The 18,433-nt window shown below is 41.8% G+C and overlaps 1 protein-coding gene across 1 annotated transcript in view; it reads right to left on the bottom strand.

Moving 5' to 3' along the window:
- Positions 1–4,061: 4,061 nt before the first annotated feature.
- Positions 4,062–18,433, bottom strand: part of LOC121575614 (Na(+)/H(+) exchange regulatory cofactor NHE-RF1) — a 39,721-nt gene continuing 25,349 nt past the window's right edge. Inside the window, exons 2-6 of the mRNA XM_041888831.2 lie at positions 12,193–12,363; positions 7,442–7,595; positions 6,983–7,026; positions 5,930–6,028; positions 4,062–5,556 (exon numbers count right to left, since the gene is read on the bottom strand). Of these exons, the coding sequence (XP_041744765.1) occupies positions 5,398–5,556; positions 5,930–6,028; positions 6,983–7,026; positions 7,442–7,595; positions 12,193–12,363 (627 nt within the window). The 3' untranslated portion in view covers positions 4,062–5,397. The remainder of the gene's footprint in view (positions 5,557–5,929; positions 6,029–6,982; positions 7,027–7,441; positions 7,596–12,192; positions 12,364–18,433) is intronic.

Raw genomic sequence — 18,433 nt, 5'->3', positions numbered from 1 at the left:
ACGGATACACCTGTGGATTTTGTTGTTGGAATAGCATCAGTGAGAGGCACACACACACCGGGACTTACCTAAACTGAAGCATATAACTCTGGATCAAAGGTTTTGCTAGGCAGACAGCACAATAACACAGACAAGTGTACTGTGATTTATTACATAGAGCACAGGTTTATGTCATAGAGCACAGGTATATGACATAGAGCACAGGTTTATGACATAGAGCACATGTTTATGTCATAGAGCACAGGTATATGACATAGAGCACAGGTGTATGACATAGAGCATGAGTGGCTTTGCTACAGCTTTGCTCTGAGCCAACCAGATTTTACCACAAAGGGAATAAGGGTCAATTTTTAACATGTATGTATTGTATCATAAGTTATATTATATTCTCGTCTTAAACTTTACCCAACGTTACGTTAAAAAAGTGTGTCAATATTCTTAACATGAGATAATCTTTAACGTTCCTGAAAACTGAGAATTTAGTTTTTACTTTGTTTGCATTTGTTTGTTTTAACAAAGGGAGCACCTATTTACTTAAATGTTAAATGTAACTATGGCATTGCAAAAGTACTTTCATTTATTTCATCTTATGTTATTTAACATGTAATATACTATATTTTGGTTGATTATTGTTTGCGAGTTGGGTAAATATCTAAAAGATATGACATATTATCTGAATTAAATTCCATGCATATGTTTGTATTTTTTATGGTTTACCAAAGTGGAAATCCAGTGTTTGCCCTCCAAAGGCTTCAAAACAACATGGGGGGGGCAGTGATACTTTGTAAAGCACTATTGTCAAATGAAAGCACAAGTCTTCAGGTCCAGCTCAGCTGTGTAGAAACGGTGTTGCAGTACGTTATCTAAGTTTTGGTCACGTACACAGTTTAGCAGGTGTTATAGCGGATGCAGCGAAATACTTATGTTTCTAGCTCCTAACAATGCAGTCAAATGTTAAACAATTAAAATGTAAAGGAGAAAAAAAAGAAAGAAAAAGAAATCAAGAATGGCGTGACGAATCTGATTAACAACCCAAATAGCACTGTAGCAGTAATCAACTGTACAGGTGTTTATACTACTGACATGTATAGGCTGTGAGGTGAGTAGTATACACATCGCAGGAGGTTGACGGGCTCATGGTAATGGCTGGAGCGGAATAAGCGGAATGGTATCAGATATGTTCTTTCCATGTGTTTGATGTCATTCCGTTTTCTCCATTATTATGAGCCGTCCTCCCCCTCAGCAGTTGAAACAATAAACATCTTTCGGTAAAAAGATGAGGAATGGGGCTTGATGAATCTAACCACTCAAATGTATAGACAGAGCTATGGATGGCAAGGACTGACCATCCATGATATCAAAATTATACACTGAGTATACAAAACATTAAGAACACCTGCTCTTTCCATGACATAGACTGATCAGGTGAAAGCTATCATTCCTTATTGATGTCACTTGTTAAATCCACTTCAGTGTAGATGAAGGGGAGGAGACAGGTAAAATAAGGATTCTTTAGACAATTGAGACATGGATTGTGTATGCGTGACATTCAGAGGGTGAATGGGCAAGACAACAGATTGAAGTGCCTTTGAACGGGGTATGGTAGTAGGTGCACCGGTTTGAGTGTTTCAAGAACTGCAACGTTGCTGGGTTTTGGAGTCGACATGGGCCAGCATCTCTGGAACGCTTGACACCTTGTTGAGTCCATGCCCTGACGAATTGAGACTGTTCTGAGGACGGACGGACGGGGGGTTGGTTCTGAGGGCGTAAGACAATTGAACGAAGCTCATGAGGCATTTATAAGTTATATTCAACAATCAATGGGTACATACTGTATCATGAATTTATAAGGCCAACATTGTATGTAGCCACTTTGTGTTTCCAATGCTGCTCCTGCAGTTTAGAAACTGTGAGGTGGGTCTTGGTATATGTAACTGCCACTTGAATTCTGTATTAACCAGTGCCACCCCCAAAACCAAAGACAAGGGGATGGATTTGGGCCCATTTCAGTGATGGTTTCTTCAAGAGAGAAAGCGGCTTTCGTATATATTTTTCTGAAAAAGTGTTCTTCTTACAATGACTACATCAACTGACTTTTTATTTTGTAAAAAAAAACATTACTTATATTTCATCCGACAGTCTGTATGCACCTTCTCTGTCATATGTCATGTCAACAATATTGTATTATTTATATTATCATTCATATAACAAAATTCCATGATGATAAAATTCCATGATTATAGCTTTGTAGTCTTATAGCTGTGATATTGTACTGCGCTTAATATTATGTGTATAGCTGCTTCTGCTTCATGCAGTGTTTATTACATCAGATAGTGGGCCTCCCAAATGACACCCTATTTCCTATTTAGTGCACTACTTTTGACCAGGAGCCATAGGACCCTGGTCAAAAGTAGTGCACTTCATTGGAAATAGGGTGTCATTTTGGAATTGGGACGCACACATAGTTACTTTTACTCGGGCATTAAACGGCAAGTATACTCAGGTTCTACAGTACAGTCTCCATCAATACTGCAATTATACACTGAACAAAAATATAAAACGCAACATATAAAGTATTGGTCCCATGTTTCATGAGCTGAAATAAAAGATCCCAGACATTTTCCAAACGCACAAAAAGCTTATTTCTCTCAGATTTTGTGCACAAATTTGTATACATCCCTGTTAGTGAGCATTTCTAATTTGCCAAGATAATCCATCCACCTGACAGGTGTGGCATATCAAGAAGCTGATTAAACAGCATGATCATTACACAGGTGCACCTTGTGCTGGGGACAATAAAAGGCCTGCAGTTTTGTCACAACACAATGCCACATATGTCTCAAGTTGAGGGAGCGTGGAATTGGCATGCTGACTGCAGGAATGTCCACCAGAGCTGTTGCCAGAACATTTAATGTTAATTTCTCTACCATAAGCCCCCTCCATCGTTTTTGAGAATTTGGCAGTACGACCAATCGGCCTCACAACTGCAGACCACATGTATGGCGTCGTATGAGCGAGCGGTTTGCCGATGTCAACATTGTAAACAGAGTGCCCCGTGGTGGCGGTGGGGTTATGGTATGGGCAGGCATAAGCTAAGGACAACGAACACAATTGCATTTTATCGATGGCAATTTGAATGCACAGAAATACCGTGACGAGATCCTGCGACCCATTTTTTTAAGGTATCTGTGACCAACAGATGCACATCTGTATTCCCAGTCATGTGAAATCCATAGATTATGGCCTAATTCACTTATTTCAATTGACTGATTTCCTCATTAACTGTAGCTCAGTAAAATATTTTAAATTATTGCGTTTATATTTTTGTTCATATGTACATACATACATACACACACAGGGATAGTTCACCCAAATTACATATTGGTTTCCTTACACTGTAAGCAGTCTATGGACAAGGTAAGACAACAATCCATGATTTGGTTTTCTTCACCTGGCCACTGTCTACAAATGCAAATTTATGGAATTTGGGTGAATGATTACTCATTCTTAGGGCTCTATTCAATCGGTGTCACTGAAGTGATAGAAATGTAAAGTTACTTTCAGATTGAGCCGACCTATGCAGCGTTTACCGTGAATGCAGTCTCCGCTAACACGGAAATATTGCCGTAAAATTTTTATCACGCTGTACAGCTGAACTTCCGCAATACGGATTGAATAGAGCCCTGAAACTTCTTACTGTACATAACCTTATTAACATGAACCTTAAGTACAGTGTTAGAGTAAGTACAAAAAAATTTGACGCTGTACTTACAGGAATTGTAAGAACTGTTAAGTGTGACATGTCTTTTTTAAATTTGAGGCTTCATCATAATGTCAGAACATTGTTCTAGAGCACTAGATACTGACTTGCTGATTGGTCTGTGTTGTTTGTGATGCACGCCCACCTGCTTACTCATCAGTTTACTGTTTAAACCATTAAAGGGAGAATCTATACCAAAACAGTCGATTTCCTTTCTGAGATACCACAGAGTACGCATGGTGAGACACACACACACACACACACACACACACAAAGGGTTAAAGAAAGACAAGACAACATGTTTGGTCCCAAATTTATAACAGTCATCCTCGTCAATACAACTCAGCCCTTCTACCAGTGTACAGTGTACAAAAGCCTTCACAACCAATAGCTCTCCAGGACCAGAGTTGATCCCTGGTCTATACTATTGCGCCTATGTGGTTCAGATGACTGATACATAGCTCTGGTCCAGGGCACCACTTACGCCCTGGACCAGAGCTAACCGACACATAAAGTAGGAACTGACTGATACATTGTACAGTAGGCTAACACTCCATTCAACCAAGAGAGATTCAGAAACAATCAAACAAACTGAGGATTTCTTTCTTTAAGACTTAATTCACTATGTACAAATCAAATGAAAGAAACATGAAAAATTATATTTTCATGTCATTCTTTAAAACGTTGAGACAATGGCAGGAAAAAAATTTGAATCATGATGATACAAATATAAAGTGAAAATCTATTTAGGATTTTACAATAGGGGTGATTGAACACCGGTTTGGACAGAATGGTTAACTTTGAATTCAAAAATCTAGAACCACATATGATATGACCATGACTGATTGACACATTTAGAACATAATTTAAATGTATTTTGAATTCCCCATCCGGAATGAGTTCTACATTCTAAGAATTGACATGACAACATCTTCAAACAGAAAGGGTAGTAAACATCAATCACACCATAAAGTAAACCAGTGGTCAGCATTAGAATGATACAATTCCTGAACAAATTCAGTGATATTTGCTAAACAGACATGTAGACCTCTTAAGTGATCAATGCTAAGACAATGGTCTTGTATTGCTAAGAATTCAACAGATCGTCTGTTGTTCATCTAGTCAGAAGTACTAAAGCTTGAAAGTCTCTGGAAATAAGATTGATTCATCTTCAGTCATCCACAAAGCTCCATCAGTTCCAGCTTGCTATTGGCTAGCTCATGATTTTACAAGGTTGTTTTGTGACCTCCAACCAACCAGATTGCAGATTAAAAGACTGACAACAACATTCAACGACACACCTTGACACTTTCTAGCAATGTTTATTCTTTATCATTTTCCCTGTATCTCATAAATCTCTTATTTTGTCACCATCCTGCTCTACTAGACGTAAACTGTACATTGTTTTTCCAGCTTCAAATTGTTAATTACATTGTTTCTTATTCAGGAGTGGCGTTTAAAAATATATATATATTATATATATATATTATAAGTGGAAAATCCCTAAATTAGCACTTGATGAAAATCATGAAATCACGAAAAATAACACTGCTTTCACATATTTGTGTGTGTGTGTGTACACCCGAGAGTTTGGAGAGAGCAAAAGAGAGAAAGAAAGAAGGAAGGAAATATGTGGTTTATAGGTTACTGAAGAGTTCGTTCCTCTTGCGCCAGTCCATGGCAGGGACTTTCTTGGCTGAGCGTTTCTGGTGAGCCCTCTCCTTGGCCTGGGCTAGAGACATGCTGAGGGCGAGGCCTACATCAGGCTCCTTAGCCGGAACCGCCTGGAATTTTACCTGCAAGCAAACACGCACACGCACATAGAGAGAGAGAACATGTTACTCATTAGATATTCCACTGACAAAAATGTTCACCGCTTACACACACAGTCTTGTATAACTAACCTTGTGGGGACACAATTCAGTCCCATTCAAAATCCTATTTTCCCTTACCCTAACCCCAAAACCTAACCTTAACCCTAAACCTAGCTCCTAACCCTAAATCTAACCCTGCTCCTAACCTTTACCCTAAACTCCCTAGAAATAGAATTTGACCTTGTGGGGACTAACAAAATGTCCCCAGTTGGCTAAATTTGTGTTTGTTTACTATTGTTGTGGGGACTTCTGGTCCCTTACAAATATAGTTAAACACTTCCACACACACACACACCTCTGGTGGAGGGGTGCTGGCAGTGGCTGTTGGTAGAGAGGCAGTGGAGGAGGCACTGGATGTAGACGAACTTACGGACACCTTAGACTTTACCTCGACCTGTAGAGATAGCGACACACACATTAGAAACACACCTTATCGTTCACCTGTACAGACAAACACCTTATCGTTCACCTGCATCACACACAGATAAACACACCTCTGAAACACACATACCAGTACATTGAAATCACACCATCACCAGTAGGTGTGCTACATCACTGTGGCCACAAGAGGTCAGGATTCACCATGCGGTGCCCTACTCATAGCAACCTGTGTGATTCCGTCAACTGACAACACACAAACACTGATCACTGTGTGCAGTCTTATTTGCAGCTGAACATTGACTTTACCAGCACTTGCTCAGAACCATTGAGATGTGCTTTTGTTCTCTACTCTCAGCTTTATAGCTCTGAGTTAGTGTGAGTGAGCAAGATGGACGAGAGCTAGTCAGATAGTTAGCCATCTCATCTCATTAGCAGAATCACCAGTAGGCTTCAAGAATTATAGAGGCTCCCAATCCCATGGTCCTTCAGGGCTGGGCAGAGAGAGCACACTGATCGACAGTTACCATGGCGACATGGTCAGCCGCGATGTCATCGCTACCAATCCCCTACGCTTGGTCCCAGGTGTTACGGCTGCTTTGTCAGCCAGCATCAATCTTATTGTCAGTCCCAAATGGCACCCTATTACCTATAAAGTGTACTACTTTTGATCAGAGACAAATGGGCATCTGTAAAGAGTAGTACCCTTTTTAAGGGCATAGGACACAGCTTTAATGTCACTACATTCGGCCCGTCTGGCCTCAATGAGGTATGATACTACTGACCTCACACACACACATCTTATCTAGCCAAAGGCTTATTTAGGTTTCTGATTTACCAATTCAATAATTAAAGCTTTGAGCCAAGCTCTGAATCGTGTGAAAGTGTTCGGGAAAGAGAGAGACAGTGAAGGCGCGAGACAGACAAAGCGAGCGGATTTGCCTCCCCCCCCACACACAGTCCTCCTCACCTCCTCCTCTGCTCCTCCATCTGACACAGGTTCAGGAAGAGGTCCTAGAGAAAACAGTGGGACAATATTTAGTTTTGTTGACATTGTTGATAAGGAATGGTGATACAAACGGCAGATAAACTACTTAATTGGAACCACAGTCCTCCCCTCACTCCTGTCCTGTATGATGTCAGTGGTATTGTTGACTAATCGGACTAATAAATACTGTGGAAATCAAATATCTGAATAAAGGGTTTGACTTTAGTGCCCGACTCCTCTGTCCCAGATCTTTAGGGCTCTTTGTTTCCTGTCACTGTGGATATGGTTGCAATGACTTCATCTTTAAAGAGAAGGTTATTGGCTTGTTCTAGTTCTGATGCCAGCCAGCTAGTCCTCCACCCGAACTTCAGTTTAATCATTAACTTCAACAAGGCCGCTCTGTCTGTCCGTGTCCCTCTGTCCGTGTCCCTCTGTACGTACCTGTGAGGTGGGCCTCAGTAGGAATGACGTTGCAGCTGTTGAAGAAAGCCTCTGCCTCACGATCCACCACCAGTAGACTGGTCTCATCTCCCCCGGCCTTGATGGCTGCTACCACCTCACTGTGCTGCATCCCTACTACTGACATACTGTTAACCTGGGGGGGCAGAGAGAGACAGAAGAGTAAAAATAAATGTTATCAAAGTACAGTACCGCTGTCCAGTACATCCACAATGATAACAGTGAGAGAACAGTGAGACAATAGACTTGATGTGAATGCAGCCATGTTGTGGGTGGTGTAGTGGTTAGGGACTAGAACACACAGTCCAGTCCTCCAATGAGGTTTAAACTGAAAGAAACGGTTGGGGACGCTGGAGGAACTAAGCACTGCTATAGAACCAAAGTAATGCCTGTGGAATTCCAGTGGGAGAAAAGTCAGAGGTGGAATCTGGAATCTCTCTCACAGACTCCCACACTTTGATCAAACAACAGAGCCATTATACACCCTCTCCCTCATCCCATTCACTGATGTGTGTGTGTGTGTGTGTGTGTATTACCATACCTAAGAATGGTCGCACACAATCATGTCCCTGGTTAGTATAAAGTATAAAGCATTATAGACTTAAAGCCTTGACCTTTGTTAGACACACTGTTTGAAGTCCATGTAATTGGAGTGTAATTCAGGTCAGTGACACTGTTAGTGAATTAACTGTGGAATTATTACAACATGGGGACCAAGGGCCCGAAGAACAACAGAATAAAAACGTCAAGGACAAAATACTGTTTCCCCTTCACACATTAACATGGGCCTTGTACGACCCTCTCTCCCTCACTCACACACACACTTCCCAGCAGTGCATTACCTAATCGCAGTACTGATTGCCATTACAGAGAGACTGAAAAACAGCTTCCATTTCAAGGCCATCAGACTGTTAAATAGTCCCCACTAGCCGGCCTCCGCCCAATATCCTGCCCTGAACTTAGTCACTTTTACTTGCCGGCTACCACCCAGGACTCTACCATGCACCTTAGAGACTGCTTCCCTATGTACAGTGAGGGAAAAAAGTATTTGATCCCCTGCTGATGTTGTACGTTTGCCCACTGACAAAGACATGATCAGTCTATAATTTTAATGGTAGGTTTATTTGAACAGTGAGAGACAGAATAACAACAACAAAATCCAGAAAAACGCATGTCAAAAATGTTATAAATTGATTTGCATTTTAATGAGGGAAATAAGTATTTGACCCCTCTGCAAAACATGACTTAGTACTTGGTGGCAAAACCCTTGTTGGCAATCACAGAGGTCAGACGTTTCTTGTAGTTGGCCACCAGGTTTGCACACATCTCAGGAGGGATTTTGTCCCACTCCTCTTTGCAGATCTTCTCCAAGTCATTAAGGTTTCGAGGCTGACGTTTGGCAACTCGAAACTTCAGCTCCCTCCACAGATTTTCTATGGGATTAAAATCTGGAGACTGGCTAGGCCACTCCAGGACCTTAATGTGCTTCTTCTTGAGCCACTCCTTTGTTGCCTTGGCCGTGTGTTTTGGGTCATTGTCATGCTGGAATACCCATCCACGACCCATTTTCAATGCCCTGGCTGAGGGGAGGTTCTCACCCAAGATTTGACGGTACATGGCCCCCGTCCATCATCCCTTTGATGCGGTGAAGTTGTCCTGTCCCCTTAACAGAAAAACACCCCCAAAGCATAATGTTCCCACCTCCATGTTTGACAGTGGGGATGGTGTTCTTGGGGTCATAGGCAGCATTCCTCCTCCTCCAAACACGGCGAGTTGAGTTGCCAAATAACTAGATTTTGGTCTCATCTGACCACAACACTTTCACCCAGTTCTCCTCTGAATCCTTCAGATGGTCATTGGCAAACTTCAGACGGCCCTGTATATGAACTTTTTTTAAGAGTGTGCTCCTAATCTCAGCTCGTTACCTGTATAAAAGACACCTGGGAGCCAGAAATCTTTCTGATTGAGAGGGGGTCAAATACTTATTTCCCTCATTAAAATGCAAATCAATTTATAACATTTTTGACATGTGTTTTTCTGGATTTTGTTGATGTTATTCTGTCTCTCACTGTTCAAATAAACCTACCATTAAAATTATAGACCGATCATGTCTTTGTCAGTGGGCAAACATACAAAATCAGCAGGGGATCAAATACTTTTTTCCCTCACTGTACATAGACATGGAATCACTGGTCACTTTAATTATGTTTACATAGCGTTTCACCCACTTCATATGTATTCTTGTCAAAGCTCATCCTAGACAACTACTGCTGTACATACACCTTTATACTTACAGTGCCTTTGGAAAGTATTCAGACCCCTTTACTTTTTCCACTTTGTTATGTTACAGCCTTATTCTAAAATGTATTATATACAAATCCTCAGCAATCTACACACAATACCCCATAATGACAATGCGAAAAAAGGTTTAGACAATTTTGAAAATGTATTAAAAACAGAAATACCTTATTCACATAAGTATTCAGACACTTTGCTATGAGACTCGAAATTGAGCTCAGGTGCATCCTGTTTCCATTGATCATCCTTGAGATGTTTCTCCAACTTGATTGGAGTCCACCTGTGGTAAATTCAATTGATTGGACCTGATTTGGAAAGGCACACACCTGTCTAGATAAGGTCCCACAGTTGACAGTGCATGTCAGAGCAGAAACCAAGTCATGAGGTCGAAGGAATTGTCCATGGAGCTCCGAGACAGGTTTGTGTCAAGGCACAACCACAGGAGGCTGAAGAAATGTGGCCTGTCACCTAAAACCCACACAAACCTTTACAGATGCACAATTGAAAGCATCCTGTCGGGCTGTATCACCACCTGGTACGGCAACTGCACCGCCCACAACCGCAGGGCTCTCCAGAGGGTGGTGCGGTCTGCACAACGCATGACCCGGGGCAAACTACCCGCCCTCCAGGACACCTACAGCACCCGATGTCTCAGGAAGGCCAAAAAGATCATCAAGGACATCAACCACCCGAGCCACTGCCTGTTCACCCTGCTATCTTCCAGAAGGCGAGGTCAGTACAGGTGCAGCAAAGCTGGCACCGAGAGACTGAAAAACAGCTTCTATCTCAAGGCCATCTGACTGTTAAACAGCCATCACTAGCACAGAGAGGCTGCTGCCTACATACAGACTTGAAAATCACTGGCCACTTTAATAAATGGAACACTAGTCACTTTAATAATGCCACTTTAATAATGTTTACATATCTTGCATTACTCGTTTCATATGTATATACTGTATTCTATACTATCTATTACATCTTAGCCTATGCCACTCTGATAATGACATTGCTCATCCATATATTTATATATACTTATTCCATTCCTTTACTTAGATTTGTGTGTTTATGTTGTGGAACTGTTAGGTATTACTTGCTTGATATTGCTGCACTGTCGGAACTAGAAGCACAAGCATTTCGCTACACTCACAATAACATCTGATAACCATGTGTATGTGACCAACACATTTGATTTGATTTGGGAAGGGTACCAAAAAATGTCTGCAGCATTGAAGGTCCCCAAGACCATTCTTAAATGGAAGAAGTTTGGAACCACCAAGACTCTTCATAGAGCTGGCCGCTTGGCCAAACTGAGCAATCGGGGGAGAATGGCCTTGGTCAGGGAGGTAACCAAGAACGCGATGGTCACTGTGGAGATGGGAGAACCTTCCAGAAGGACAACCATCTCTGCAGCACTCCATCAATCAGGCCTTTATGGTAGAGTGACCAGACGGAAGCCACTCCTCAGTAAAAGGCACATGACAGCCTGCTTGGAGTTTGCCAAAAGGCACCTAAAGACTCTCAGACCATGAAAAACAAGATTCTCTGCTCTGATGAAACCAAGATTGAACTCTTTGGCCTGAATGCCAAGCGTTACGTCTGGAGGAAACCTGGCAACATCCATATGGTGAAGCATGGTGGTGGCAGCATCATGCTGTGGGTATGTTTTTCAGTGGCAGGGACTGGGGAGACTAGTCAGGATCTAGGGAAAGATGATTGGAGCAAAGTACAGAGAGATCCTTGATGAAAACCTGCACCAAAGCGCTCAGGACCTCAGACTGGGGCGAAGGTTCACCTTCCACAGGACAATGACCCTAAGCACACAGCAAAGACAACGCAGGAGTGGCTTCGGGACAAGTCTCTGAATGTCCTTGAGTGGCCCAGCCAGAGCCCAGACTTGAACCCGATCTAACATCTCTGGAGAGACCTTAAAATAGCTGTGCAGCGACGCTCTCCATCCAACCTGACAGAGCTTGAGAGGATCTGCAGAGAAGAATGGGAGAAACTCCCCAAATACAGGTGTGCCAAGCTTGTAGCGTCATCCTCAAGAAGACTCGAGGCTGTAATCGCTGACAAAGGTGCTTCAGCAAAGTACTGAGTAAAGGTCTGAATACTTATGTAAACGTGATATTTCCGTTTTTATTTTATTTTTTAGAAATTAGCAAAAATGTCTAAAAACCTATTTTTGCTTTGTCATTATGGGTTATGGTGTGTAGATTGATGAGGGGGATTATAACAAAAAAATCAATTTTAGAATAAGGCTGTAACCTAACAAAGTGTGGAAAAAGTCAAGGGGGTCTGAATACTTTCCGAAGGCACTGTATATACTGTACATACACAACATTATACATATATATATATATATATGTGTGTGTGTGTGTGTGTGTGTGTGTGTGTGTGTGTGTGTGTGTAAAGGAAAGTGTACAGTAAAGAGGTACCTGTAATATCTTGTCCTGGGGTTTGAGGCCAGCCTTGTCAGCAGGAGAGTCCTCGTCCACAGCCCTGATGTACTGGCCTGGTTTAGACTTGTCACTGTGCAGGTTAAAGCCATAGCCCGTCGCACCCTTCTTCATGGAGCACAGACGAGGACGCAGCTCTGCCTTCCAGTCCTACGGACAGACAGAGAAAACAGATAGATGATAGATAGAGAGAGAATGTCTAGTTCAGCACATGTCTACGCTGTTACATGGAGAGAGCAGATCTCGTCACTCAGAGATGTTTACCATCTCTTCACTCAGATGTATACTGTTAGTTTTTCACTCTGTTTGTCAGAACCTAAACGGACAACTAGTCGAAGCTCAAACCAAGTTTATTCACCCAATGGTTAAACAGCTGCAAAGACAAAGTCATATTTACATAAGCATTGGTATTTATACCTTCCTCCTATGCCGAGTCTACTCCTTACACATCTGGACAGCCAATACATCTGTGTTGCTAGACACGACTTTAGTGATGCCTGTTCTTTCTCACTTCATCTGACCTGACCTCGGCCCAAATTCCTCACTCCTCCCCAACTCACGGCTGTCCTGTTGACTGGAACCAGACTGTGGCCCTTCTCCTCGCCATAGGATACCTGATGTCTAACGATAACATGTTCTGACAGAATGTAAACTTTCTGCATTCCCTCTCTCTCCCTCAGTAACATGAATAAGGATATTTCATATTTCAAGTTATAAAGTCAGTACCCATCAATATCATCTTGTCACTCAGACATGTATCCCTCTACAAATAGCAGATTGCTCATCACAAAGATAAAAAAATAAGCACCCAACAACTCCAAATGATAAAGCAACAGTTGACATGAAATGGGGATATTAAAATCAGGTTATAATACCATTAGTGTGACAAAGATCCAGAGAGAGTGTGTTGTAGCGTTCAGCAACCGTCCAAAGACCAAGAAGCAAAGTTTGTGTTCTCAATGTATTAAAGAACAGGTTTACACCACAGACCGGCTTCTGGGAAAATGAAAATGTCACCCTGTGTTTTATTAGTGTAAATGTGGAACATAGAGACGGCTAGCAAGGAAAATAGACATTAAGCATATTGGATCAACTGCTGTTAGTAGTTACTGACCAAGAAAGCATAGTGCAGTTTTACTCTAAGAATACTATAGTTGCTCCATGCTATATACTTGCTTCTACATACTATACGTATGAACAGTAGAATAATATTGTCTCTAGGAGGAGAAGTTCACTGACTCCAGGCTGTCATTGTAAATAAGAATTTGTTCTAAAATTGACCTGAAATTCAATGTTACATTTTTAAAAATAGATTTAAAAACAGAACAGTGTGTGACTGAGGTTGTGTGAGAGAGCTGTGTGGGTGTATGCGTACATATGTAAGTTAAACTCTGTGTCTCACGTGAGTGACAAGGCTTCCAGGAGTGTCTAGCTGAGCTCTGGACACTGACTGATGTTTAGTATAACAGGGGCTAATCCAGAGTGGCCATATGCTGGGTTAAGCATTTAATCCCACTAGAGACAGGCTAACAGCTACATAGGAGCTCCTACTGTGTCACAGCAGAAAGGGGAATGAGGTCATCAATACCATGGCCAGAGAGAGGTTGGGAAACCTAACCTCCATGTTGGCACCAACCAAACCCTCTCTATGACAAACAGTCTCATTTAGAACCAGACTACAATACAGCTGATCTTTGACCTTTTGGTGCCAATATGGCATCCATGAGATTTCTAAATCTTAAACAAAGTTCGCCGAATTCTCTAAATATCTACGGCTAAACATTAATGGGAATAGCAAGAGAAGACAGGAAAAGGTAGTCAGATTTATCGAGGACAAAACGTTTTGAACAAAAACACCCTGGTTATTAGCGATATCTTAATGATAAATCCCATTTCAGTCTTACCTAAAAAAACTGATACATATACTGGAAAGGTGGAGACACTTTATGACCAGAGGATATTTAAGCAATAGTGGAGAACATCATGAGCCCTAATTTAAAAAAAAGTGTCCCTCCCATTTATTGATAAAGAGGGTTGTTCCAGAGATTATCGCTGTGTTATCGTTAGTCACCTGTTAATGATTCTCTGTTGCCAACACTTAAGAGCAACCTTTGCATCCTGATCCTGAACGGCCACCCATGTTGGGTGTCTCCCTGCTGTAGAATACTTGTACACTTGCAGAAAATAAACTCAGTTTATATGAAATAGAGACGGTTTGCTGCAGGGTTAGGGTTGCCTGGGATGAATATGGAAGGTCATTATTGATTCACACATGGCTTCATAATCATTGACTGTTGAGGAAAATCAACATGGGCAGAATGACAGCTTCAGTACTGAATGGTCAATTATTATTAAACTATTATAACTCACAATAGAATGGGTGGAGGCCCGGAAAATCTCATATCCCAGACTGTCATGTCAACAGCAATTAGGTCAAACAAACAAGATTTTGAATGTGGGAGACACACACAGCTTGCTGGTGTGTACACACAGTACACACAAACGCAGAAGAAAGCACAGAGGGCCAACTAAAATCTCTTAGCAGCATGGTTTCTGGAAAGGTGTTTGAAATGGACACCCAAAGCCAATGTGAGCTCTTTAATCCAGTTACTACTACCACCACTGTAGAGAGAATCAGCCCAAGACACACAGGAGGAGAGCAAAGACACAACAGGCATGTTTACACTGCACCTTAGCCCTGGGCTAAGAGCATCCTTAGAGCCTCCTCAATGTGAAACGGATCAAGAACGACGCCTCCAACGCTCACTGTCCAATCAAAAGCGGCACTTTCACTTAATTTACATTTGCTCATGATGCCTGTAATGCTTTCTGCAAGTTAGTTTGATTAAGTAAGTAAATTCATATTATTAAAAAAAAAAAAAAAAAGTGCAATATGCAGAAATTGCTCTCCATTTCCTGGTTTCAAAAATGTGAATAGTTCGCCTAATTTCAGTTTATGTGACAAAACATGCAATGTATAGTGTAGAAAATCATTGTACCATCTAAACCGCTGTGATATATTTATTAAATAACCCCAAATAATGTATTTCCAGCTGGTGTACAAAACTGAAAGACACAAAAACTAAATTGAACGGGAAGCATAGAAATAGTGCACATAGAACAGATCTACCGCTTCTTAGACTTGCTTTCATTGACAATTACATGAGTTACATATTGCAGCTTTAATCCTTCCGAGGACAAAAACCAAAATACTTTAATCCTTGCAAAAACATTGGTTGCTATGCTTAACAAAAATGGTTGCTATGCAAGCTGAGTAACTCTTCTCACTTAGCCAACTAAAGCTACAAACTATACAGCTGGAAGGGCAGCAAACGCTCAATGTTCCTCTGTTTTCATAGCTTTTCTATTGAAATGTAATTGGATATATACATGACAATAATATTGTTGCGTGATTTCGCCTATATCACAAAAGTTTGTTTAGTTCGTTCACAACATTTCTCTTTACAGGGGCGAGATCGAATTTCAAAAGGGAAACAGTAGCTGTTTTAATAATATTTTTGTCGACATTTAGAAAGTTCACATAGAAAACAGATGCACCGCAGTAGGCTATTGTCGCGTTTCCATTTTACTATCTTGGGTGCGTTCGTAAATTCACTCTGACCATCTACTCCGATTTCAGAGCACTCTCGTCTGAGTGTGCCAGAGCGCAGAATAACTGATTAATTTACGAACGCTCAACCCCTGTTGAATATGGCCGGTGTCGGTAAACGTCGGCAAAAAAAAGCGTAATTAAATTGTTGCCAGCTGCACAGTTAGTCATCAACGTTATGGATAACCATCTCTGCTAGGGCGAGTAAAATCATCAGAGTGAGATTCTCTCATCTGTGGCGAAGTAGCTAGTCAACTTTAGCCAATTTGCTTGGGTGCTTGACTGCTGTTGTGAGGTCAGAATGCTCAGATCAACCCTACTCCTCGGCCAGTGTGCTCTCTGAACGCTCCATGAGCGAAACGCTCGGAATTTACAAACGGACTATCTGACAACGCTCTGAATTTACGAACGCCCCGAGCGCACTCCAGATTGAATTTACAAACACACCTCTTGTGTCGCTAAAAATAAATGGACGTAATGACGTCACACCACAAACGTTTTACTTCTTCACAAAAACCTAGTGTCAAATAAAAATGAAGTGTTTACATTACCCATTTAGGCCAATTGCGCATTAATACATTGGCGATAGCCTGTATGCCCTCCCACCCACCGGATTCATGTCTCAGGTAGCCCGCGAAAGCCAACATGAATAGAATGCAAGAATTGACTAATATTTGCCATATTCTAATAATTGCACGCCTGTAGATCTGAAATAATTAGATGGTGAAACTTGCATCCTGCCAACCAGAAAAGGCGAAACAATTCAGCCATTTTTGAAAGTCAGGATAAGGATCCTGCAAAGAAACATTTTTATAGTTGAAAATGAATTAAAATGTGGAGTGAAGCTTCATAGTAACGTGTTGTCATCACGTGGCCCACGTACCTTCAAAATTATTCTGGATTTTTTGTTGTTGTTGAAAAACAGTTTCAATCATTTGTCGCAATAAAAAAATTTGGACAAAATAAAAATCCACCCCTGTCGAACGGATAACATTTTTGTAGCTCTTTAGAAAATGTCTCTTACAGCTGCCGTTTCCATTACACGTCGCGATTATATTTTTTTGCGACATTGCTTTCGCGGTGACCGGGAGACCCATGGGGCGGCGCACAATTGGCCCAGCGTCATCCAGGGTAGGGGAGGGAATGGCTGGCAGGGATGTAGCTCAGTTGGTAGAGCATGGTGTTTGCAACGCCAGGGTTGTGGGTTCGATTCCCACAACAACAAAACATTTATGCACTCACTAACTGTAAGTCGCTCTGGATAAGAGCGTCGACTAAAAATGTAAAAAATGTAAATGTGCAAGGGGGCATTGTCATGTTGAAACAGGAAAGGGCCTTCCTCAAACTGCTGCCACAAAGTTGGAAGCACAGAATTGTCTAGAATGTAATTGAATGCTGTAGCGTTAAGATTTCCCTTCACTTGAACTAAGGGGCCTAGCCCGAATCATGAAAAACAGCCCCAGACCATTATCCCTCCAACTTTACAGTTGCCACTATGACGGTGCCACGTTGAAAGTCACTAACTCTTCAGTAAGGCCATTCTACTGCCAATGTTTGTCTATGGAGATTGCATTGCTGTGTGCTCGATTTTATACACCCGTCAGCAACGGGTGTGGCTGAAAAAGCAGAATCAACTAATTTGAAGGGGTGTCCACATACTTTTGTATATATATAGTGCATCTCTCGCGCTCTCTCATTCCATCCCTCGCTCATTCTTTCCTCATTCTCTTCACTATGTCAGTATGACCATGTTTGGCAGACAGACAGGTTGAGGTTGGTACTGTTGGTGTTAGTGGAGTGTAGGTCCTTGCAGGGACTCTCAGAAGAATCCTGCCCAAGGAAAGGTAGAATAACACTGGGTCGTCTTAGAATTACACAGCACAAGGACTAGAGGACTCTACAGCCCCCACACATCCTGCTAGTGTCTGTCACCACGCCCAGCTCCAGCCTCAGGCGGTCCTCAGGGGGTCTGGGAGGCAAGGCAGGCTGACAATGAGATGCTTTGTCCTGAGGAGACGAAGAGGCCTGAGCCCCTAATCCCCAGCCAGCCACTGTCACAGCAAAGACCTGCACTTTAAACACTATGAGGGTTGTGTCCTCAGAAAGCTGCAGATACAGCAAAGACTCTCAATCTTTGATAGGCAAGAAGTTATAAATGTGTTGATGTTTTGGGGATGATTTGAGCAATTTGCTTTGAGCTTTGGCAACGCTAGAAGTGCAGACTTAAATGGCAATGCTCAAAAACAGCTAAAATCATCCAAAAACAACTGCTTGTCTATTAAAGATCGTATTCAGCTTCAAGGCACTTTATAGCAGAGTTACAGGGCACTGAGCTCATATGTATTCAACCAACCAGAAGCAGTATTTGACTGTCTCTCCGTCTCCCAAATTGCACTCTATTCCAGAGGCATGAGGAAAAATTATATATCTTCTCCTGTCCTAGAGCCTCGGCTATTTTCCTATCCAGTCCTAATCCCACTGAAACCCAAAATCCTGACTCCTGTCTTGAATGAAAATTCCTAACTTTACTCTGTAATCCATAGGTTGCATTATCAAAGCACGTCATCTCATACTTGCAGCCCGTATGAGAGCATACAGTGGGGAGAACAA

This window comes from Coregonus clupeaformis, chromosome 1, assembly GCF_020615455.1.
Source record: "Coregonus clupeaformis isolate EN_2021a chromosome 1, ASM2061545v1, whole genome shotgun sequence".
NCBI classification, from domain to species: Eukaryota; Metazoa; Chordata; class Actinopteri; order Salmoniformes; family Salmonidae; genus Coregonus; species Coregonus clupeaformis.
Note: the sequence above shows the minus strand (reverse complement) of the source record. Positions and strands in the feature narration are given on the sequence as shown.